Source organism: Ambystoma mexicanum, chromosome 12 (assembly GCF_040938575.1).
Source record: "Ambystoma mexicanum isolate Mex_15411 chromosome 12, UKY_AmexF1_1, whole genome shotgun sequence".
NCBI lineage: Eukaryota > Metazoa > Chordata > Amphibia > Caudata > Ambystomatidae > Ambystoma > Ambystoma mexicanum.
Window position 1 is genome coordinate 957,239,458 of NC_090936.1, and position 24,309 is coordinate 957,263,766.

The 24,309-nt window shown below is 44.6% G+C and overlaps 1 protein-coding gene across 1 annotated transcript; it reads left to right on the forward strand.

Annotated features, from left to right (window-relative positions):
• Positions 1-23,132: 23,132 nt before the first annotated feature.
• Positions 23,133-24,035, forward strand: LOC138514692 (protein HEXIM2-like). The gene has a single exon (XM_069630106.1). It carries the CDS (start codon positions 23,133-23,135, stop codon positions 24,033-24,035), a length of 903 nt encoding a protein of 300 aa, XP_069486207.1.
• The last annotated feature ends 274 nt before the right edge of the window (positions 24,036-24,309 follow it).

Below are 24,309 nucleotides of genomic sequence, written 5' to 3' on the forward strand. Positions count from 1 at the left end.
GGATGCGTAGTGCAGCGATGACTGACTGGATCTGCCCTCCTAATCTTGTCTGCTTAACCCGTAGAAATATTCTCCTGTAAGTGGAGAGATGGATTTAGCCACTTGTGGATTCAAGTGATGGCACCCCCACAGTCCTCCCCAACTAATAACCTCCGAAATGCCCTCACAGCAATCTCACCTTATATTCATGAAAGATGAGCTCTCCATCCTGCGTGGATTTGCAGGGGCGCGTCGATTCCAGTTACTTCACTGGTTTGTAGGTTTGGGAGAGTTCCGGAGAGTATTGACTCTGAGGTTCCTGGTGAGGACCAGTAAGTATTAAGTTCATAGAGTTCAATATGTCTGATGTTCACTCTTGTTCCCCCCTTCCTTTCTTGTCTTGCAGCTGGCTCATGAAAAGATACTCTTGTGGCAGCTGGTGGCGTTCAGGTAAGAGTCTGTATTGCACGGCGCTGTCCGGTAAATGTTGCACGTGGAAAACGTGTTGTTTTGTCTCTCTATACAGATGCGGCACGTGAAAATATGGAGAGTCACAAAAGGATGCCTCCGGTGGTAAATCAGGTAAGTCCATGGTGGTAAGAATTATATTTGTTGGTTCCCTCGGCTCACCTTGTGGTTTTCTTTTGTCTCCTAGGTGCCGAAATTCGGCGAAGAAATGATGGAGGCAGCGCCGACCCGAAGGATGCTGTGAAGACTGGTGAGTATGGCGCGACGCTACAGCTGGAGGTGCGGCGCGTGCAGAAATTATGTTCTTTCCAGGTCCGGAGACGAGATGGATCCAGAATCAGGTGAGGAATAGAAATAAGTTTGTTTTCTAACCTTGTCCCTTTCTTTCCTCTTTGTTTTAGGAGCTCCGGATTCGAGGCGGCCGTGGCAGAAGACTGGATGCAGGCTGCAGGCACGGTGAGCGTTACGCTGCTGGATGCAGAATAACGTGAAGCGTGTGTTGCTGGTCGGGCGTGGTTTAAATAGCCTCAAAAGTAGTCCCAGGTAAGAAGTCCCTAGAACCACACCTGAGTAAAAAATAGTCCCTGTAGAGAAATAGTCCCTTTCAGGCTTCATGTTGGATTGGAGTCATTTGCAGCATGGTCTGCCTGAGGTAAGTAATGACTATGAGCCTGTTGCCTTAGGCCCCAGGACTGATTTCTACTATGAGCCTGGCTCCTAAGGCGCCAGGACTGAACCCAGATAGCCCCTAGCCGGGGCTGCTGAGGTTTTACTAAATGTCTAGATGCCTGCTCCCGGGGCTGATGGGCTTGGTTTGGATGCCTGGGGGTAGGCATCATGACAGCACTCCCCCCCAAGGCCCCTCCTAAAGTCGTTCGTCCCCTGGGCCCTGGTTTGTCTGGGAAGTTCCGATGGAATCTTTTCACCAACCGAGGTGCATGGACGTGGTCACTTGGTTCCCATGACCTTTTCTTGTGGTCCGTAGCCTTTCCAATCGATTAAATAATTTTTTTTTGATTTAACCATCTTGGAGTCCAGGAAATGTTTTACCTCGAATTCAGGTTCTCCATCTATCAAGATGGGGTCGGGTGGTTTGGTTAATCTTGTTCCTGGTTGAACTGGTTTAAAAAGTGAAACATGAAAGACAGGATGAATGCGCATATCAGAGGGTAATTCCAATTTGACGGCTACCAGGTTGATAATGGCCTTAATAGTGTAAGGTCCCAAATATCTAGGGTTAAAGGTCCGAGTTCCCTTCAAAGTTTTGTGTTTTGTAGCCAGCCAAACTTGATCCCCAATCTGGTATTGTGGAGTTTCACTTCTATGTTGATCAGCATTTTTCTTATATTTCTCTTTTGCTTGTTTCAAATGTTCTGTTGCCTCTTTAAAGGCTTGTGTAATTGTAGAATGCAAATGGCTAACTGCAGGCATTTCTAAATGCTGAGGCGAATCTAGTTCTGAGGTTCGAGGGTGATGTCCATATATGGTCCGGTTCCTGAATGTACAGAGTTATTCTATGCATACTCGGAAATCCATAAAATATCTTTCCAATTACTTTCGGTCTGGTGTAGCATGCAAAGTAGGTACTGTTCAAGGGTCTGGTTGGTCCTCTCCATCTGACCATCGGTCTGGGGATGGTGACTGGTTGATAACCTTACGTCGATTTGCGTCAATTTGAAATGAATTGACTGCCTCGGTCAGAGAACAAAACGGAAGGAAATCTGTGTATTCCAACAATGTTTTTGAGGAATTCCTTGGCCAGAATTGAAGCAGAAGGTAATCCCTTTAAATGAATAAAGTGGGCCATCTTGGAAAAAAGATCCACAATAACTAGAATGGTGTTAAATCCATTACATGGAGGTAGATCTGTAATAAAGTCTAAAGACAAGGTGTGCCATGGTGTAGGTGGAATATCCAAAGGTTGTAAAAGAGCCGCTGGTTTTTCTTCTGGATTTTGTTTTCGGCGCAAATGCTGCAAGACATCACAAATGACTTTACGTCCTTTTGCCAGGTGGGCCACCAGAATTGTCTCTTAATTTTAGCTTCAGTTTTTGCGATACCTGGGTGCCCTTCCATCAGGGTATCATGATAATTGGAGATGACTAGTTCTTGTAGTTCCTTGTGTGGTAGAAATAGTCGCCCTTGATAATAGGGTAGGTCATTGATGACTGAGTAATCCGGGCCTTTCTTTACCCAGTCCTGCAGGGCTGCTGGATCGAAGAGTTGTTGGATTTTTAAATGAATTTCTTCTAGTGTCTGTAGAGTAGTTATGCCAAGAATTCTTTGTTCTGAAATTATAGGCACCGGCTCAGGGTATGCATATGCTTCTCCCATCCCTATTCGGGATAAGGCATCTGCCTTGCCATTTTTACAGCCTGGTCGATATGTGATCACGAAATCGAATTCGGCAAAGAACAATGCCCATCGAAGCTGGCGCGATGATTGGGCTTTGGCTGTTTTTAGATACTGCAAGTTCCGGGGATCGGTGATTACAGTAATGGTATGCCTGGCAGCGAGAAGATAGTGTCGCCAAGCCTTAAAGGCAGATTTGATGGCTAATAACTCTTTATCAGTAACCGCATAGTTTAACTCGGGTGCCGAGATCTTTCTGGGGCAAAATGCCACTGGGTGCAGTTGACCGGTTTCAGGATCCTTCTGGGACAGGACAGCTCCCATGGCTAAACTGATGCATCAGTTTCCACTATGTATGGAAGCTCTGGGCGTGGATGCTTTAAGACAGGCGCAGATGTGAATTTCGCTTTCAGTTCTTGGAAGGCCTTTTCAGCCTCTTCGGTCCACAAGAAGCGTTTATTCTTTCGCAGAAGTGCTGTAATGGGGTGTCCAACATGTGAGAAGTCCGGAATGAATCTGCGGTAGAAATGAGCAAATCCGAGCATGCTTTGTACCCCTTTAACTGAACTGGGTGATGGCCACTTGAGAATTGCGTCCACCTTTCGTGAGTCCATTCGGACTCCTTTTGGAGTCAGGATAAATCCAAGGAATTCAACTTCCGTAGCATGAAAAACACATTTTTCCAATTTTGCATATAACTTGTGCTGGCGTAGTTTCTCAAGGACTGCACGTACGTGCTTAACATGGTCTGATTCTGAGGTGGAGTACACAAGGATATCATCTATGTATACGACAAGACAGACGTCAATGAGTTCATGAAGGACATTGTTCATAAAATACTGGAAGGCTGCTGGTGCATTACACAACCCGAAGGGCATCACCTGATATCCGAATAATCCGTACTTGGTGCGAAAGGCCGTCTTCCATTCGTCGCCTTTCTTTACACGTACCAGATGATATGCCCCTCGGAGATCTAACTTAGTGTAGATTCAAGCATCCTTTACTTGGTCTAGTAATTCGGGGATCAGAGGCAATGGGTATCGGTTTTTTACCGTAATCTGATTTAATGTGCGATAGTCTATGCATGTTCTAAGGTCACCTTCCTTTTTCGGCACGAAGAACAAAGCTGAGGATGCAGGAGACTTGGAAGGGCGAATAAAGCCATTAGCCAGGTATTGGTCCAAGTATTGCCGTAGGTGAAGATTTTTAGGTTCCGTGAGGGCGTAGATTCTACTGCATGGGGGTTGTGCACCGGGTAGGAGGTCGATTTGACAATCGTATGATCTGTGAGGTGGTAATGTGTTGGCCTGTTCTTTTTGAAAAACATCCTGAAATTCTTGATATACCGGAGGTAACTGCACAATTGGGTTGATGACTGTGGCCAGGCCTTTGTCCGAGGTTTTCTCTGGGTAACAGGTGTGTGCACAATCCGGGAAGGTTATTCTCTTCTCTCGCCATTCAATACAAGGATTATGTGTTTCCAACCATGGCATCCCCAGTGTTATTTGGAACTGCGGGGCTTTGATTAAATCAAACACAATAGTCTCTTGATGCCCATCTTGACCCAACAGTGTCATTTCTGTAGTGGAATGAGTTACAGGCCCAGAGGCAATTTCAGTTCCATCGACTGTGGTGATGACATCCGAAGTGGTCTTTTTGCAAAGAGGTAGATTCATCCTTGAAGCCAATTCATGGTCCATATAGTTTCCTACGGCCCCGCTATCAATGTATGCCCTTACTGCGTGTATACGTGATGGCTGCCTAGGATCAGTTAGGACCATTGGTATGATCAGATGTGAGCTCTGAGTGTCCTCCTTTAAGCTCGGCAAGCGGCCCTCTACGCTTGTCGGGCGTGGTTGTTTTCCGAATCAGGCTCTTTTTGGCTTTTAACAGCAACTCCTACCACCTTCTTGGCGTTGGAGTCATTTGCAGCATGGTCTGCCTGAGGTAAGTAATGACTATTCTTTAGTTCTCCTCGAAGTCCACGATGAAACAATGTAATTTGTTTTTCCTCAAGCCATCCGGTTTCCACCATCAACCTATTGAAGGTTGCGATATAGGTTAGCAGATCCTGGTTACCCTGCCGTAAGGATAAGAGTTTGTTATCCAGTGCTTATCCTTGTGAATGTCTGGCGAATAGTTTTTCCATGCTCATATGAAAACCCTGAAAATCCCGGAGAAGAGGGTCATCCTGGTTGACTAGCGGGATGGACCAATCCGCTGCGCTGCCACTAAGATATGATAATACAAAGGCTACTTTAGCTTGGTCATTTGGAAAGGCTCCCGGTCTGCATAAAAAGTGAAAGCAGCATTGGTTCATGAACACAGCGAACCTCGTGGGGCCCCAGCAAAGCGTTCGGGTGGAGCTAACGGAATATTTCCTGGCAAAATCACTTGCACAGGATTGCTTGATGAAACAGGGGCTGGATTCCCCCCAAACCCAGGTAGGGGTGTTTGTCCAACTTGGTTTTGCAGCAGTTGCCTAGCGAGATCATCAGTGCGCTCCTTCGATACAATTAGTTCTCTTCTGAGGGCATTAGTCTCTTGGCGAGCGGAGTGAACTTCCGCCCTAAGTTCCCCCAATAGTTGGGCCAGTTGGTCGGTTTCTGAGGTTTCCATAACGCCCGGGTGGGGATTTGTAGGTAGGCTTTGCGTTCTGTTATGCTCACTTGGCTCCCACAGGGGCGTCGGTCGGATCCGGACAGCTGCGGTCTCCACCCATGTGATGCGTAGTGCAGCGATGACTGACTGGATCTGCCCTCCTAATCTTGTCTGCTTAACCCGTAGAAATATTCTCCTGCAAGTGGAGAGATGGATTTAGCCACTTGTGGATTCAAGTGATGGCACCCCCACAGTCCTCCCCAACTAATCACCTCCGAAATGCCTTCACAGCAATCTCACCTTATATTCTTGAAAGATGAGCTCTCCATCCTGCCTGTATTTGCAGGGGCGCATCGATTCCAGTTACTTCACTGGTTTGAAGGTTCGGGAGAGTTCCGGAGAGTATTGACTCTGAGGTTCCTGGTGAGGACCAGTAAGTATTAAGTTCATAGAGTTCAATATGTCCGATGTTCACTCTTGTTCCCCCCTTCCTTTCTTGTCTTGCAGCTGGTTCGTGAAAAGATGCTCTTGTGGCAGCTGGTGGCGCTCAGGTAAGAGTCTGTATTACCCGGCGCTGTCCGGTAAATGTTGCACGTGGAAAACGTGCTGTTTTTTCTCTCTTTACAGATGCGGCACGTGAAAATATGGAGAGTCACAAAAGGATGCCTCCGGTGGTAAATCAGGTAAGTCCATGGTGGTAAGAATTATATTTGTTGGTTCCCTCGGCTCACCTTGTGGTTTTCTTTTGTCTCCTAGGTGCCGAAATTCGGCGAAGAAATGATGGAGGCAGCGCCGACCGGAAGGATGCTGTGAAGACTGGTGAGTATGGCGCGGTGCTGCAGCTGGAGGTGCAGTGCATGCAGAAATGATGTTCTTTCCAGGTCCGGAGACGAGATGGATCCAGAATCAGGTGAGGAATAGAAATAAGTTTGTTTTCTAACCTTGTCCCTTTCTTTCCTCTTTGTTTTAGGAGCTCCGGATTCGAGGCTGCCGTGGCAGAAGACTGGATGCAGGCTGCAGGCACGGTGACCATTATGCTGCTGGATGCAGAATAACGCGAAGCGTGTGTTGCTGGTCGGGCGTGGTTTAAATAGCCTCAAAAGTAGTCCCAGGTAAGAAGTCCCTAGAACCACACCCGAGTAAAAAATAGTCCCGGTAGAAAAATAGTCCCTTTCAAGCTTCATACTGGATTGGAGTCATTTGCAGCATGGTCTGCCTGAGGTAAGTAATGACTATGAGCCTGGTGTCTTAGGCGCCAGGACTGATTTCTACTATGAGCCTAGCACTTAAGGCGCCAGGACTGAACCCAGATAGCCCCTCGCCGGGGCTGCTGAGGTTTTACTAAATGTCTAGATGCCTGCTCCTGGGGCTGATGGGCTTGGTTCGGATGCCTGGGGGTAGGCATCATGACACCTAGGGTCAGAACAGGGTCGCTTTCTATATATAGGAATGCCATATGATGTCTGCTATGACACGGGAATCTCATTCTTTAGAAGAATCTGTCTAAAGAATATCCCCAAGATTGTTGACCAAAGTTCTGGGTCAAACTTAAACAATGCATGTGTTAACATTTTGGGGCACATCGCACGGGAGGTACTGTTGCAGTTTATTAGGCAGTCACACTCAACTCAGGTACTTCCTTTTCCCCCAAGCAAGGTGGTGCACAATAAAGCACTTTTGATTTCAGGTTCTCCTTGGTGAGGCCTTTAACTCGTCTCGCACCCAACCCCAACAAATACCCTGTGTCACCAATGGATTAAGAACCATGCTGGTGTATAGTAAGAATATATATTTATTCAAGATTTGACATCAATGCTAACAGCCAATTTCAGCCACCAGTGCTGTTGCAACACCCAAATATCACAACAATAACTCTATTATTCAAAAACGCAGAGGAAATGTTGAAACATACAATAACGACTTACAACCAATTCAATTTCAATTTAACCAATAGAAAACATTCAAAATACAATACAAGATCTGCACGAATGGCTTCATTTGAAACAATACTTTTCTCCCTGCAACCCCACCCTCAAGACTTAATTAAATATGATCCCTTTAATTTTAAGGCAAGGTGCAGGGAGTGAGAGCACAATGGAAAAATCATTTTGGCTACTTATTCAAAAGGTGCTGTTTGGGGAGGGAATTAAATGGGAAAAATAATTTTGGGCTTGTTACTAGAAATGCAATATTAGGGAAAGGAATACAGTGGCAAAAATCATTTTTCAACTTTTATTTAAAAGGCAAGGTTGGGAAAAGGGGACTCAATTGGAATTTGTTTTTCATCACACATGAAAATAAAAGGCAGGACTTGGTAATTTGGGATGAAAGAAAAATGGAACAAAAAGGGAAATTTCATTTTGTAACACACATACAGATGAGATGCAATACTTTGTAATTCTGATTTAAAATGCATCAGGAATTTCGTTTTGCAACACACACACAGATGCAATGCAATACTTTGTCATTCTGATTTAAAATGAATAGGGATGAATGGGAAATTTCAGTTTTTTTACCCTCTACATTCACTTGAAAGGCAGTGATTAGGATGACTCATTTTGGGATTATGGACACCCTCCCCCCTTTCTAGGATTTCTGAAAACAGTCAACCAAATCTTTATGGGCTATACAGTCTGTAACACACTAGGCATGAGCTTTGTTAGTTTTTCGAATTCTAACAATACTTATCCCGTGATTTTCTATTTGGGAATTAATTGATTTACTTTAATGAAATGTGCCAAAAACGAGGTTATGGCAGATAAAGTCACAGGTCCACAGCGCTTGTATAACAATTAAAGGGATCAAACACCAAGGCTGCAGGTGTCTGGGTGGTGTGGGTATACTGCCAGTATAAATCCACGAGGTTTTGATACATTGCACCAACTGTATATATTGTGATTGCTTGTCATTTTTGTATAACTGAAGCCTCTGATGAAGAGCTGTACGCAGCTTGAAACACGTGTCAGGTGTTTTTCCGCACCTCTTATAAATTCCAATTCCTTGGCCCAGAGAGACTGGCACTTCCTTTGTTTTTAATGAAATGTGCTAAAGGCCTACACAGGGTTTCCCCCTTCCCCGACAATTTAAGGAAAACGATTAAGGCAGGCAGTTCCCAACACAATTCAATTTCAACAGAGAGGGTGGTTTTCTATGGGGATATATGTTGAATGAGATTTAATACATTGTGTGAAGGGCCTATCCAGTTTCACCCCACACACCCTTATTTCCCACTAATGGAAAGGGATAAAGGCATGTGGCTCCCCACGCAACTGATGTCTTTGAGATATCTACTTAATTGGGAGCTCTATGCTCTTTGCTCAGGAAACCAGACAGATTTTCTGGACCCTCTTTTGGTAGGCAGCTCACACCAGGCCTCTTTCAGAGCAAGGTCACTCCAGACAAGCCTCTCTCAGATAGGGCTCCCAGGTTTCTAGGCAAGGTTTCCCTGATGGTCTTGATAGCTCTCCTTTCCTTTCTGCTAGTGGTTCCTCGCTATGGTCCAGCAGCAGGCAGTCCCTGGAATAAAGCCACGGTCAGGATTGGCTAACTCGCTCCTTTAACCTTCTCCCACCACACCCGTGGCTGCTGATAGGACCAGGAATTGAGAGGAGTGTATGATGTACTGTGGGGCACATTTACCAGCCCCAACAGAAATTCCCTTCATCACAAAACCACATTTCAACATTCACCCAGAAAAAGCTGTGCTTTTGTCTGCTTAGCACATGTGTGGCGAGATTTGAAGACAGCCAGCCCAAGAATGGCTGCATTTTGTTTTCCTACACGTGAACCCAGAGAAAATAACCTAAATTCCGAATGGCTCTACATTACTGTTCTGTCATTTAAAGACTCACGGCTGCACAAGAAAATGACCTGCATTCAAGACGGCTTTGCACTTGTGCCTCCTTTAATTTTAAACATCACACAGTTTTGCTCCATTAAAACACAGCCTTGCATGTGTATTTCATTTGATTGCCATAAAATAAGGCAATCCCTCCCAGAACGGCATTGATTTCATCAATAAAGTCCATGAGGAGCACAGAAGTCTGTTGCAGTCCGCATGGCTAGGATTTACTTCTGAAATGAACCAGCACATACAAATTACTGCCAAGGAAAGCTATAGCATGGCTCTCTTTCTAGCATCATGTCAATTACCAAGAAACTCTTTGAAGCAAATCTCTGTGTCCAGAAACTGACCATATCTTTAAAAGCCTTTCAGAAAGTAATTTCAAAGGAAACAGCATTTTGTGAAATTAACATGAAAGAAAATTAACATGTGTAAATTTGCTTTTGCAAAGCAGGAAAATGCCAATTGAAAACTAAATGTGAAATAATACTGTGGCTCGCACAGAAACACAATTGTATATGTGGGTGGAGGGGCCACAAAGTTATGTATATTGTGCTCTTTTCACAACAGAAAAAAGACTTCAGTCAGCCTGGATGAGGCCCAGGAATTCCTGTCAAACCAGTTTGGAAGAAAGGATAATTTTGCACTTACCACTGAACTGATGCTGCAAGGGCATGTGTTCTGTTCTTATAGGAATGACAGTGTGATAATTACAGGTTCTACCAGACTGCCAGACAGAACTGCTCCAAAGGACAAAGGAATGGGGTGAAGCCCTGTGTTGTAACCCGAAGGTGTGATTTCCTCTACATTCATTCCCAGCACCCAATGGATGGCTTCAAAGGGGAGTCATTGAAACCCTGTGTTTAGGCTCACCCAAGTGAGACAATTTGGTTGGGGGAGTGGTAGGACTGCCTACGCAAGTGACTAATGTAGCCCATTGATTTTAAAAACTGTTGTACATCAAGACATTTTTCCCAGCACGCTAAATAAGCAAGAATTCAATATTATGCTAGTATTTTGTGGTATTTTTGGACAAGCACAATGAGACCATGTGCATATTTCTGGCATGTGGTGACTGGAATGGCTGGAAACATGCATTTCTTGGTGAAGTATAATTGGCACAGACATCAAACTTGATGAAAATATGTAAAGTAATACTTGGCATATGTGTAGCCATTTGCAGAATTTTAAATATTATGTCTCTCCTTAAATTGTTGAAATTGTGCCAAAGGGCAATGCAACATCACACAGAATTGGCTTTCGGACTGGCCAATTCCTTGTGAAATAAGGGGTCTGCATATCTGCCTTTTATGATGGTGATTAGTGTACATTTGAAGTTTTGTGCCATAACTCATTTTTGTAAAAAATAGACTTGTGAGAATAAAGGGAGTCATAAAATGAACACACATAAAGTTATGTCACTTCCCTTGAAACAATCAGCCAGGAGGGAGGAGGGGACACCAGTAGCTTAGCCTATCCCATTCAAGGGGCAACTCCAGAGTACTTCCCCCCAGATTGTAATATGCTATGACATCACTCTGGCTATATAAGACAGGGAGACACAAGGGATATTCAAGATTCCAGATTCAAAGACTCAAAAACCAGGTCCAGAGGCAGCTGATCCCAACCAGGCAGGACCACCCAGATCCAGGTAAAACCACCTATTCAGATCCATGCATACCCAATAATCCCGGGAGGAAGGAGGAAAGGCAGCTGATCCCCTTTAGGAGAATCCAGTGACGAGACCCTTTGCCCACCTGACCCATCCTGCTGTCCACAGTGACCAGACCTTACCCAGCTGACCCAGTAACCGATCTCTTGACCCCACTGCTTAGTGACCAGATCCTTAGCCCCACTGTCCAGAGACCTTGCTAGCTGTCCAAATTACCAAACTCAAGATTGCCTTGCAAGTATCCTATCACCCAGTACCCATAAAATGCATATCACACTCTTTTACCTTGCATCTTATTCAAATCCGATAAAAATCAAAATAATATCCCATACAAAATCCCAAATTGCCAGTAGCATCTATTCACCTTTCCTTAGAAGAATCTGTGTTAGTCCATATGTGTTAGCGTATTCCTTTAATAATTCTGTTATCTGCGTAAATCCTTAGTATCATTTGAATGAAATGAATGCATTCCCCTATAAAGAGATTCACGGTGAGCTGGTTGCAATTCAAACTCAACTACCTTATATCAAGTGCCTTTAGAATTTGCCCGCCTAATTTGCTTTTCTTTAAAAATCTGATTTGCCTTTCCGATAGAAAATCCATACCATCATCCTATAAAGAGTCATCCATTCCCCTCAGCATCCTATCTGTTCTTTGCCTGCATCTCTCATCCCAAAAACCGATTTCCGCTTTTGACTGCTAAGCCCATTTTCTTAGCTGTTTGTCATTCTAAAGCCTGTGTAAAATAAGAAATTGCAATTCTGCCGTGTGTATTTTCTTGTCCATTGTTTTCCTCCCAAAATAAATGTTCTCACCAGTGTTTATGTTGCTTTGGTGCCCTGCTAGGTAGCCTATAAGCTTCTGTGTCTCTTTAGTGCAGCCACATGAAGTTCTGTCCTAGCTATCCTAGCACATCTGTAACTGATTTATAATTAACCAGTGAAATCTGAGTATGTCATTTTGCTCATTTTGACGGTTTTCATTTTCGTTTCTGGCCTCCCATTCTGGGGTGGTGGGCTGAATCTTAAATCTGATTTTTCCCTCTTCTTTAGGTTTATGTTTATGTTTATTGAATTTATATAGCGCTTTAAGCTAAAGCGCTTTACAATATAACAACAGGTACAACATTGAGAAAAACATATTTACAAACATGAACAGGCCATTAGAACAATAAGTAGAACTATTTACAATGGGGGAGAGGGTGGGAGGAGAGTAGAGGAGGGGCGAGGTGAAGGGAGTTATGGTGTAGAATTTGAGGTAGAGGGAGGGGAAGGGAAGGGGGAGTGATCTGGTGTCCTCAATGCCCTTAAGTAGTATTTGTTACCAATTTAAGGCCAGAGGGGAAGGAGAGAGGATGGGGGGAGGGGAGAGGGGGAGTGATCTGGTGTCCTCATTGCCCTTAAATAGTATTTGTTACCAATTTAAGGTCAGAGGGGAAGGAGAGAGGATGGGGGAAAGGGGGGCAAGGGTAGGAGGGGAGGGGTAGGGAAAGGAGGTCGGTGGGGAGTGAAGAAGATGGGCTTTCAGGGAGTGGCGGAAGGATGAGTAGGTAGGGGTGGAGCGGATGGAGAGCAGGAGGGAGTTCCAGTGTAGAGGGGCCAAGAGTTGGAAGGAGCGGAAGCGTGAGGAGGCACATGGGGTTGGGGGTACAGTGAGGAGGTAGAGGTTTGCTGAGCCGAGATAGCGGGAAGGGGAGTAAAATGAGAGGAGGGAGGAAAGGTAGGGGGGCGCCAGGTCATGGAGAGATTTGAAGACAAGACAGAGGAATTGAATTTTCAGTTGTGAGAGGAAGGGAAGCCAGTCAAGTTGAGAGAGAGAGAGGAAGAAATAGAGTCTCGAGGGCCGAGAAGACATAGAGTACGGATTGAGGAGTGGATTGAGGATTGAGCCCCTGCCCCTGACGTGAGCTCCAAAGACAGCACTTGGTGCAATCATATACAAAACGCAGTGCTCAACAAAATAACCACCCTGCAATCTAAAATCAACGCCACACAAAACTCCCTCCACACTCCTTCATTTAGCAATACCCTGCCACCCAAAACAACCATCCCAGACTCGCCGGTGCCATTCAGCTTCACACCGCTCACCGTTCTGGAGGTTGAAAAAATCATCTGCAACTTAAAGCCCTCCAATTGCCAAGGGGACGCATGTCCAGCCCCGATCATTAAGGAATCGGCTCATGACCTTGCTCCTTTTATTACCACTTTTATCAATGCCTCCTTTCAATCAGGAGTAGTCCCCAACAACCTGAAGGATGCTTGGGTCATCCCTCTACTAAAAAAAGCTACCTTAGATCCGGAGGTCCCAACCAACTACAGGCCCATCACGACGGTCCCTTTTTTGCTAAAATCTTGGATAGAGCAGCGTATCTTCAGATACAGAACTACCTGGAAACTAATAATCTACTAGGCACAAGACAATCCAGCTTCAGACACAAGCACGGTACGGAGACAGCCCTCCTAGATCTCAAAAACCAAATCGAAGACCTTAAAGATAAAGGTAAACTATCCCTGCTATTACTATTAGACTTAACTGCTGCCTTCGATTTGGTCAACCACCAAATCCTCTGTCACCACCTGAAAACGGCAGCCCACTTCTCTGACAAGGCCACTAATTGGATTCAATCCTTCCTGGATAACAGACAGATGAGGTTATTCTCCACAACCTCCTCTGCTGACCCGGCGCCAGTGCCTTGTGGGGTCCCCAAGGATTGTGCGTATCCCCTACCCTCTACAATGTTTTCACTAAACCCCTGTTTGATGTGCTGGACTATCTGGATGTCACCTACACTAATTACGCTGATGACACCCAGATACTCATCCCCATCACTGGCGATTACACGGTAGACTCGAAATCTCTAAATGACATATACCTTGTCATCCAAACATGGATGGCCCAACATGAGCTCTGTCTCAATGACGACAAGACAGAGCTCCTCATCCTAGGCTCTCAGCAAAGACTTAACAAGCTGAACCCCATGTTCAGCTCCTTTAATATCGACGGAAACTCCATAAAAGTCTCTAAAGATACAAAAACTCTCGGAATCTACTTTGACTCCAAACTTTCCTTCCATAGACAAACAAATGCAGTTGCTGCCACCGTTGCTTAGTGCTGCAAGCTGATCACAGCATGCCGCCCTTTTCTTTCCACTCAGAACTGTACTATCCTTGCTAGGACTCTGGTCATGTCCAAACTGGACTATTGCAATGCACTGTACTAAGGTACCAACCAAGGCAACCTAGACAAACTCCAGATCATACAAAACAACGCCATCAGAGCAGCCCTCAATATCCCTAGATCAGCCCAAATCTCGGAAACCAGGAAGAACCTTCATTGGCTGTCAGTCACCCAAAGGATCTCACTAAAATCGCTTGCCCTGAACTACAAATGCATGAACAACCTGGCCCCCATCTATCTTTCCTTGCGCTTCACACAGTATACCCCATCTCGATTGCTAAGATCTTCCCTCAACCAGAGCCTACTGATCCCCAGATACAAGCTCCAAACAGCCGGTGGGTCCAGCTTCCCAGTTCTGGCAGCCAAACTGTGGAATTCTGTCCCCCTTACTATCAGAAACCTTCCCTCCCTGAATCTTTTCAAACACAAAGCCAAACTTTGGCTAGTCACATCAGATGACTAAGCTGCACTCTGAAAACTTGATGACCTATGTATTTCTGTAAACTGTGTTTGATTACTATGTCAATCTAAATGTTACCTGAAATGGCGTAAGATTATGTAACCACTGCTTCTAACATATGCGCCCGGTAGCCTCCGGGCCTGGTTTGCACTTAACAAATAAATAAAATACAAAGTAGATGGATTTTAGGGGTGTTAGGTGAGAGACAGGGAGTCCAAAAAGGAGAGAGGAGCAGTAGAAGAGGCGGGAGAAAATAAGGGAGGAGTTTAGGAGTTTGGAAGCATGGAATGTGAGACTTATAACTTTATAACTCCTTGCCACTGCTTTCCAGGCACACAGCAGGTGTTTGCAGGAAATATTGCAGGGTGAGTGCATAACCTATGTGCCATCTGTGATTGTGAAGAAAAGTGATTTTGTTTCCATTTCTATTAAAGGTGTAGGTATCTTATGTTAGAAGTTCAATTAATTGTGTTATCAAATGTTGCCTTTGTATTGCCAAAACGTGGTGGCAGCTGCAATGATTTTTCATTGAATTCTAAAAATAAATAAATATTTCATTGTTACACACCAGCCTGGTTCATGGTCCATTGCGACACGGGGTATTTGTCAAGGTGGGTGTGAGATGGGTTGGGGCCTTCTCAAACCAAGGATCCAGGAATCAAAATAAATAAAAATAAAGCATTTTTATTGTGTGCCACCTTCAGTGTCAGTGGAAGAGGTACCTGGCTGGAGTGTGCAGTGTCATAAACTCCATCACAAGTTGGGGTCTTGTGCTGTGATTGAAGTAAGTGTTTCCACCCGTTCCATCTTAACACAGCTGGCTAACTCAGTAAAGGTAGTGATACTTTTGGCGGTTAGAGAACTGTGTTACACTGTGAAAGTGCCATCCCAAAACCTTTTACCCTAGTTATCAGGCCTGTGTGTAGAAATAAAGTAAAATGCCTAAACTATACAAAAGCAGAGTATAGATCTGTCCTTGCATAGACAATTAATTAAAGGAAGAACTCTTCATAATGAGCACCGTAGAGATTCGCATAGCTAGGCAGCACCTTCTGCACAAACTATTTGTTAAAGAGGAATGGGCAGAGCAGGAGCAGGAAGCCTGGCTATCCAGCATGATGCAACAGGTCAACACCATGAACATGGATGTGTTGCAGGACAGTGGCCTGTTAAATCAAGCCTTGATTCAGTTGTATATGTCTCCGAATATTAAAGAGGAGAAGCTTAAAATGGCCCGACTCACTGCCTACATACACCTCCACATGGTAGTTGAGGAGGAAAAATACCACGAAGTATATCTCTTGCGCAAAACCAGTCTGAGCCCTTAAACCAAACCCAGAGTGAATTAAAACAGGTAGAAGAAAAATTGCAAAAGAGCCAATTTTCTGAGGTAGAATTTGAAAACCACATCAAGCAGCTAAAAGAAGATCTGGCTGTACAATGACAAAATAATTCAGAGCAAGAGGCCCAATAAGCTACATACAAAGAGGAGTGTCAGGAAAAGGTTGATTCCCTGAAAGAGAGTCAACTAAAATTGAACCAATAAATCAAATATAACAGAGTCTGCTCAGAGCAGATAACCACTTTACAAAATCAGATCCAGCAATTGGAAGAGGAAAGCAATACATTAATTATGAAGGAACTCCAGGCCAGAAGTTAGGCGCTATAAAACAACAAAGAGAGGAGTTGACTGAACAGATTGGCACACCGTATCAAGAAAAAGATGTCCTGTACCAGGAAGCGTGCAAATTAAAAACAGACCTACAGAAAAGAGAGTCAGACCTCCAAGAACTGAATGAACTAAAAGTAGAATATGAAAACTGAATGGGGCACACAAGACAAGTAGAAGGTGATCTAGAAGAGACCAGCCAGGCCAAAAATGTGCAGAGACAGGAGATTCATCTCCTGCAACAAAAATGGTCTGAGTGTTCCCAAGCAATAAAAGAGGCCCAGAAAAGAAATTAGGCACTCTGTGATGAGAACAGGGTACTCCAGAGCCAAGTAGCAGCCCAAGGGAAGGTAATAGAGCCAAGTCAATCCCTGATAGAAGAGCAAAAGGCTGAGGCTTTGCCTACTATCAAGAGGTAGGGGCTGAGAAGGAGAAACTTGGGAAGTTAGAAAAAGAGTGTGCTAGGTTGAATCAAAACTTGAGGGACCCCGAACAAGTAGAGAGTAGCAGGGCAACACCTGATCACAGTGTGATTCACTCTGTACCAAGGGCCTCCAACCCATTTACTACCTCATATGCACCAGGCACTGATGACCTCATGCCCACAAGTTCAAATGAACCAGAAACCATGAGGCAGCTAGACTTAAATAGGCCTAGCATGATTGAGCTGACAAGTCAGCGTACATCAGGGACTGATGGTCTGGTATCCCTGTTCAGATTAAAAAATGTCATGGCTGATAGATCTGACCGGGAATGTTCCTATGAGGAGAAAATCAGGGAGCTAGACCTGCAGAAACAGCACCTACAAAAGAACCACTTAATTCGGTTTGCAGAGAAAAAGGAGTCTGAATTGAGGCCTCAAAAGAGTATTCTGAAAACCTCCACCCAATCAGGGAAGTGGAGGGGTTCTCCATCAACCCTGTAAGCAGGGAGGAGTCAGAAGACTACTCTCCCGTGCGAAAGAGGGAGTCCAAGGGTAGTGACCCTGAGAGCCCAAGGCACAACAGAGGGGCTCAGACAAGGCACATCATTCTGGCAGAAAATCACAAGCTCAAAGAATTAGGGAGCGCCCAGAGGATAATAAGAGGACCTCAAATAGCAGCAGCTCTGAGTCTGAGGGCGTATGGACTGAGGTGCAGCGGCAAAAGAAGGCTGATAAACAAAAGAGGACTCTGGTGAAAGACCCCATTAAACAGACTAAAGATATTAGAAGTTTCATGACTTTGTACCACAAGAATGCCAAATATTCTGCCTGGGAGCATCTGGAGCTATGTGAACAGATGATGACATCTTTTGACATTGAAAATAACCAGAATTCCATAGAAATTGCAAAATGGATGTTCTCTCCGGAGTACTCCAGCTTTTCTGCTAGGCTGGAAGACCAGAACCATTCAAAGTGGTCCACCTACATGGTGGCCACCTTGAAGCACTTCTCCACACACAGAAACCCCCAGGAGGCCCGCAAGGCAGCCTACAATCTGCAGTGTGGAGAGGATCAAGCCCCAAGAGAATATATCCGGGAGTTAAAGAGAGCATTTGCGCAAACTACTAGGGGGGTGTGCATGAATAGTAGGGAATTTATAAATACCTATTTTTATGTACTGCCAAAATATATGATGCCGCAGTTGGAAAGGGATTTTCATGATGACAGGACCCTAGACAGGGTAATAGATCAAGCTACCCGGATCTATGAGATCCAAAAGCCTATAGAAAACAATAATCCAACCAAAAACCCCCAAACAACCAACACCCCCTCTGCTGCCAAGGTGGCAGAGGTGAAGTTTGCCCCCATTTTGGACCTAGAAATGGAGGGGCCTAAAAATCCACCTTCCCAAAACCAACCAAATCAGAGGCAAAGAAGACCCTCTGATCAATCATAAGCAGGTGGTAGTCAGGTAGGGTACCCCACAACTGTGCCACCTACCTCTTTTTTTTTTTTAATTAAAATTATTTATTTGTTTTTAGTCAAGATACAAATCGAGACCTTTACAAATATTTCATACTTCAGTTCAAAAGAAAAAGTTAATACAGACAAAATAGTGTGTAAGTAGAACATGTAAAACCAGCGCAACAGAAGATAAGTATCAGCAGCAAAACATAAATAAAACTATCATACACATCATAGTAAAAAATGAGATATATCACATGTGCACATTCATCTACAAAACAGAAATAGTCAGAGAACTAATTTTCATCTTAATGATTCCAAGATAGTTGGTCTCTTTCAATTTCGAGCGCAATAATTTTAACTAGTCTCGTAGTTCTAATTAGGGTGACATTTGTAGCACCCCACTTGCTAGGATCGTATTAGCATGAAGAAAGGAGTCTATAATTTTGCATCGAGCGATTTCAGAATAAGTGCAATATAGAAATAGGTGTTTTAACGTCTCTTGTGTTTGATTACAGAATCAGCATATGTCAGAGTAAGAAACTGAAGCCTTTTGATACCAATGCTTCAGTCTGACACGTGTATGCAAAAGATCAAGTCTGAATAACAAAAAAGTTCGACAGACTTTTTGGCAAGGGCATAATGTTAAATACGCCATTCGAGGCACTTGTCGATGCACAAATGTACAATATTCTGTAAAAGAAACATAGGTAGCTATCTTCGTGCAGGTGTCTGCCCAGTCACATTGGTATAATTTGTTCTTAATCTTTTCCTGAAAAAGCTCCAAATCTTCAATTGGTATGTTAATTCTTGCCATAATCGCGGACATACGTTCTCTATAATGGTAAATGGAAGCAGGGTTATTATTAAGTATCATTCTATGTAAAGCTGTATATAAGGAGTTTTTAGGTGGATAGAACATTTTTGCGAAGTTTAGTAGTAGGCGCCAGTTATATTTGGCAGAAAGGGAAGTGAGCCCCAGTTCATGTCTAACAATTGTGCTAGGCATGGATACATGTGAGCAAAGGGTATATTTCCACAACTGTCCTTGTATTTGGTCTAGAAGTGGACCCAAGTCGCACAGATGCAACTCGACGCCGTACAACAAAATTGCCTCCACTTTTTTTAAATAGAATTCAAGGACAGGTGTTAGCGAAAATTTACAAATTTTGTGCAAAAGTACCTTCATTTGACATTTTAATGGTACTGATTTAATTAACAAGGCCTCCTTTATTCTTGTGAATGACGTATTTTTTGCTAGAATAAGCCCAAGGTATGGCAGATTGAAAGAGATTTCGATGGGTAAGGCATCAATTGTCCATACAAAATGACAAACTTTTTTTTTGTTAGCAAAAATAATTATATTAGATTTTTGCGGATTAACCAAAAGGTTATTGCTCCTACAGCATTGCACAAAACGTTCTAATTTTCATTGAAGACCAGCCTGCGTGCGGTCAAAGAGCAGTATATCATCCGTTTACGCTAGGCATGATAGGGTAAGAGTACCTAATCTAATTGGAAATGATTTAGCTCCGTCCCAAATCTCTTCAATATCCGCTAGGTATAAATTGAAGAAGATTGCTGCAAGATTGTGCCACCTACCTCTACCAATTACATCAGCCCTAGGTACAAGGGCAACAGACCCATCTCGGGGGATGTGTGGACTCCCCCGGCCCAAGGGGGGATCCAATCATCGAAGTACAGCCCCAGGAAACTTCCCTCCTAACTTCCCTCAGTAGGGCAGTAATCTTCCAAATTCTGGGTTAAGTTTCTTCCCCAGGTACCCTCAAAACCCCACCATGCAGGACAACCTGCCTTACTCTTCCCGCTTTCAGGAGTCCAGACCACCAAATCTGAGAGAGGGGAGGCCAAGGGTGGAGGTCTACCAGGGGAATCCCCAGTTACTCCTGGAGAAGGGATAGTTACCCTTCCCGAGAGCAACCCAGAGTTGATTTAAGAACCCTGTACCAGCTGGAGCGGCTGTCCCAACTGGAGCACCAGGTCCAGAACCTAACTGAAGATCTGAGTCGCATGTTGAGGGCTCAGCAGAGCCCTCAGATGAAGATGACGGTTCAGAATAACTCCAATCAAGGCTCTGGCACCCCGGAACAATGACGGGGAGAGAACCCCCAATAATCAACTGGCTCCAGAGGAGGAGGCATGGGAGGAAAGGGGATGCAAAGCCCTATAGGAAGCTTCCTTCCTCACCCATGAAAAGCCCTCAGACACCCCGGAACCAAACTAAGATCTCCTGCCCACGAAAATCTGCAACCCAGGGAACAGAGGGTGGGTAGGAGAAACAAAGAGACCAAAACAGCCCATTTTGTGGAGGAAGTCAGTGTCCTCCAGTTTGAAGGGGAAGAACCCGAAAAAAGTCAAAAAGTCTTCTCCTTCAAGGATGGGGGAATTCCTCCAAAAGAAAAATGGGTCCCAAGAGATCATAACCTAGACTGGGTAGGTGTGGCGACTGATTCAGAATCACCCATCCCTGAACCCCAGAATTGTCCTCCAGAGAAACTAACGATCACTGACACATCCTCCCCACAAACCAGTTCTAGTGACTGTTTCCAGGCAAAGGAGGACAGCACAGAGCTAAGGGAAAAAAGGGATTCCGAAATCCCACCTATTTCTGGATGCCACATTTTTTTTACAGATTCCTGAACTCCGACACAGAATACTGTCCAAATCCCCACAGTGTCAGAGTCCAAAATAAAGAAACTAACCACCCAGCTTGCCCAAAATGCCCATTTCCTTTGCCCCTTGGAGGAGAAAAAAGGTAGGTTCTATGCTCCCGTCAGAGTGCAAGGGCAATGTGCATTCTTAGCACTGGTGGTGACTGGATCCCTGTCAGAACTCTATGTTATTTCCTGTCTGGAGTTCTGCTCCAGCAGTTGAACCTGTCGTATAGCCGAAGAGTTCTTTCTGCCAATGTACCTCTCAGGGATGTCTAAGAAATCGCCTGAGAAGACTATTGACTCAAAGATGGATGGACACCACAGGATCCCGCTGACCTGCAAAGAAAAGTCAGGGTTAATATGACAATGTATTTTGAGTAAACAATATTCAAGACAAGGTTTTGATTGTGAGTAAACAAATTTCAAGACAAGGTTTTGTACCTTTGGACTAGCGGGAAGTGTCTGTAACTGGATTAGAAATTCTGATAAAAGGTTTAACTGGCCTATCCTATGAAGAGGATAACACACATTTTAGAAAGCTTGGTTATTTAACTAGTAATCATAACAGTAGTGTTAACAGTACAGAAAATAAAGCCAACCCTCTTACCAACTACCCAGGAGTCGGGTTCCGTAGAATGTAAAATCCAGATTCATGTTGGTAATGAAAAGAAAGATACACCTACCACTGCCGGAACGAGGACGCCTAACAGAGTTCCCATAAAGCAGTCCAAGTTCAATCGATGTAAAGAAATGCTCCTCCTAACATCCACTGGCACGAGGACACCTAACAGAGTTCCCCGAAGGCAGTCCAAGTTCCACCGATGTGAAGAAATGCTCCTCCTAACACCCGCCGGCACGAGGATGCCAGAGTTCCAGGAGGCAATCCGAATAAACGAGATGCAAAGAAGTCCCAATATCGCTGAGTTTGGGGAAGTGAGCAGAGATTTCTTAGAATGAATGCGGGAGGGGGATTGAGTGCGGACAATGAACAGCAGGTTAATGTTCCGAGGGCAGAATTACAAGGATTAGTAGTCAGGTGGGTTCCGCGCAGACAAAATGAAGTACAAAATCGGCAGATGTAGCAGTTCAATAGCGTTCCAATAGTCGTAACGGGGTGTACTTCAAAACAGAGGGGCAAGGAGCAAGGCAAGGAATTCTGTGAGACGTAGCCAGGTAGGTAACCAAGAAAGCAATATCACAAGATTCAGTAAGGCCGTAGAAAACAAATTCAGAAGCAGTGAATTCAAAAACAGGCAGGCATAAGTAGGAAAACACTGAATCACATGACACCATGGAATTGGACTAATGTGAAAAAACATGTGACAAGATGAACGCGGAAGGACCTCATTTGCATGGCAACTCCCAACGCTGCCAAACAGAAACACAGCGGGTAGTCATAGCTTTGGGAATACGTAGATCAGATGCTTTATAGTGTGAGCGGGAGAGAGAGTTAGGAGACCCGAATGTCTAGGCCGCCGCAGTTTCCTGACAATCCCAAGCCAATCTTCTGTCCAAAGGGGCGCTTAAGCAGCTAAATTCAGAAAGGGGGGAGTGACACCATATCCCTCTCATCCCTCTTCCTGGACAACTCCAGAGCTTCGGATCTGAAAATTAACATTGGGAGACACAATGTGAAACACCCGGTTATAGTTGTGACTCCAGAGGGAACCCCCTCTCTATTAGGAAATTACCTCCTTTGGAGGTTGTTTCCCCTGATAGACTGTGTGAACAAGGTCCTCTGGATTCAGGCTAACCGGCCAATAAAATTAAAACAAACAAAATAAAAGGACAACAAACTGGTGATGGAAACTCCTCTTCATTCCTGAAAATCAAGCTTCCTTCAAGTTTCAAGTGGCATTCTACACTGGAAGGAAACACCTTGAAATTGTATACTGATCCCCAATTTGAAAATCTAAGTCCTTGTAGTAAAAAGTGATGAAAAACCAGCTCAAAGCTTGGCTGATATTCAGAAAATGGGTGAACAGCTGTTCTTCTCTATTCATTTAAATGAGAGTAAGGAGCCTGTTTGCGCTAGAGTGTGCCTGAATAATGGGAAATGCTTCATCAGCGAAGCGTTGTTCAGGAAACTCCCAAAAGATCCAACCATTCCCACATTTAAATTAGTTGATAAGTGGGAAATGGGCCTGGAAACTCCCATTTCCAAACATCTCCTGCCTCCCAGGTTAATACTAAACATTTCCATATTTGATAAAAGCATAGAGCATAATTGTTTGGTCGTGCAATATGTCCCTGCTGCATTCTGTTTAGGCAGTGACATTCTCAATCGGTTTGCAATTAATTTGGACCTTCTTTTCCACTGACCTCAGGAGAAAAAAACATAAGCATCATGGCCCCAGTGAATCCTGCAGCTACTGTAAGGGGGCTGAAAACTGGAGACCAAATAGATCTAAACGTGCCACCCGAGACCTCCCTTCAAGAAGCGACCGTAAATAAACAGAAAGGCAACCTAAACCTGGAAAGAACAAAAGGCCCTCCCCCTGCCCCTTCCACGGATTCCACACAAACTCCCCGCCAGCGTACCGCCTCGGCGAGTGACACCAGGCCTGAAGCTGTCGGAGGACGGCCTCGGCTGGGGTCTGCATGGCTAGGGTCTCTCCAGGTGGAAGGAGACATGGGGCAACCCATGCACCAACGGCATCTTACACCAATGCCGCCTGAAGACAGGAGGATAGGCATGGTAGGTACAGGTGAAAAGGATGACCCAGTCCAGAGCCGAGAGGGGAGAGGCCTGGCAATGGCCATTGTACATAACAGCGTCAGAAAAAGGGCCCCAACTGTGGCGGCCAAAGACAGAAACACGCAGGACAAAGACAGAAAAAAGCAGGCCATTTCGCCGTCGGAAAGGCTTCCCTCCCTTAAGACACACGAAAATGAAGAACGAGAGGAGCCAGGGCCGGGGGACTACGCAGATGACTCCGTTTTCATAGAGACAATGTCGGAGGGCGGAAATATACCCAACCAAGACTCATCAGCAGAAGAAATAAAAGCCCAAAGAATTCAACTAGAAAAAGTACAACAAGTAAAAGAAGATCTTTTACAAGAGTCAAGGGCCAGAAATCCAGAGAACAAAGGGCCCAGTGATCAAACTGTAAATTGCGAGATGACTGTGTCATCTGATCAGTCTACATCACAGGACGAAGAATATAAACAACTTAGAGATACGACTACAAGGGAAAAAAATCTTCAAAAAAACCATGAAGGCGGGAGGCAAAGCCAGGGCAGGGAATGATATTCCACCTAAAAAGAAAGGCCGGAAAGTAGGCCCTAAAACGGGTGAAGTTCCGAAAAGACAAGAAACAGCGTTACTCTCAGCTTCCTTGAGGGATTACTTTATAAAACAAACAAAGCAAAAACAAGTCACAGACCAAGAAATGTCAGACGCTGAAATTCTGGCGGCTATCCGAGATCCTCCCTCACCGTGTAAAGCCCAGAAAATTGATCAGACACAGGAAAAACCACTACCAAGAGTCAAATGGCACGCTCGTATTTCACCAAACAGAACT

What these genes read in the sequence shown, in the direction of transcription:
- LOC138514692 (XM_069630106.1), top strand. Translation starts at nt 23,133, where the DNA reads ATGGCCCCAGTGAATCCTGCAGCTACTGTAAGGGGGCTGAAAACTGGA.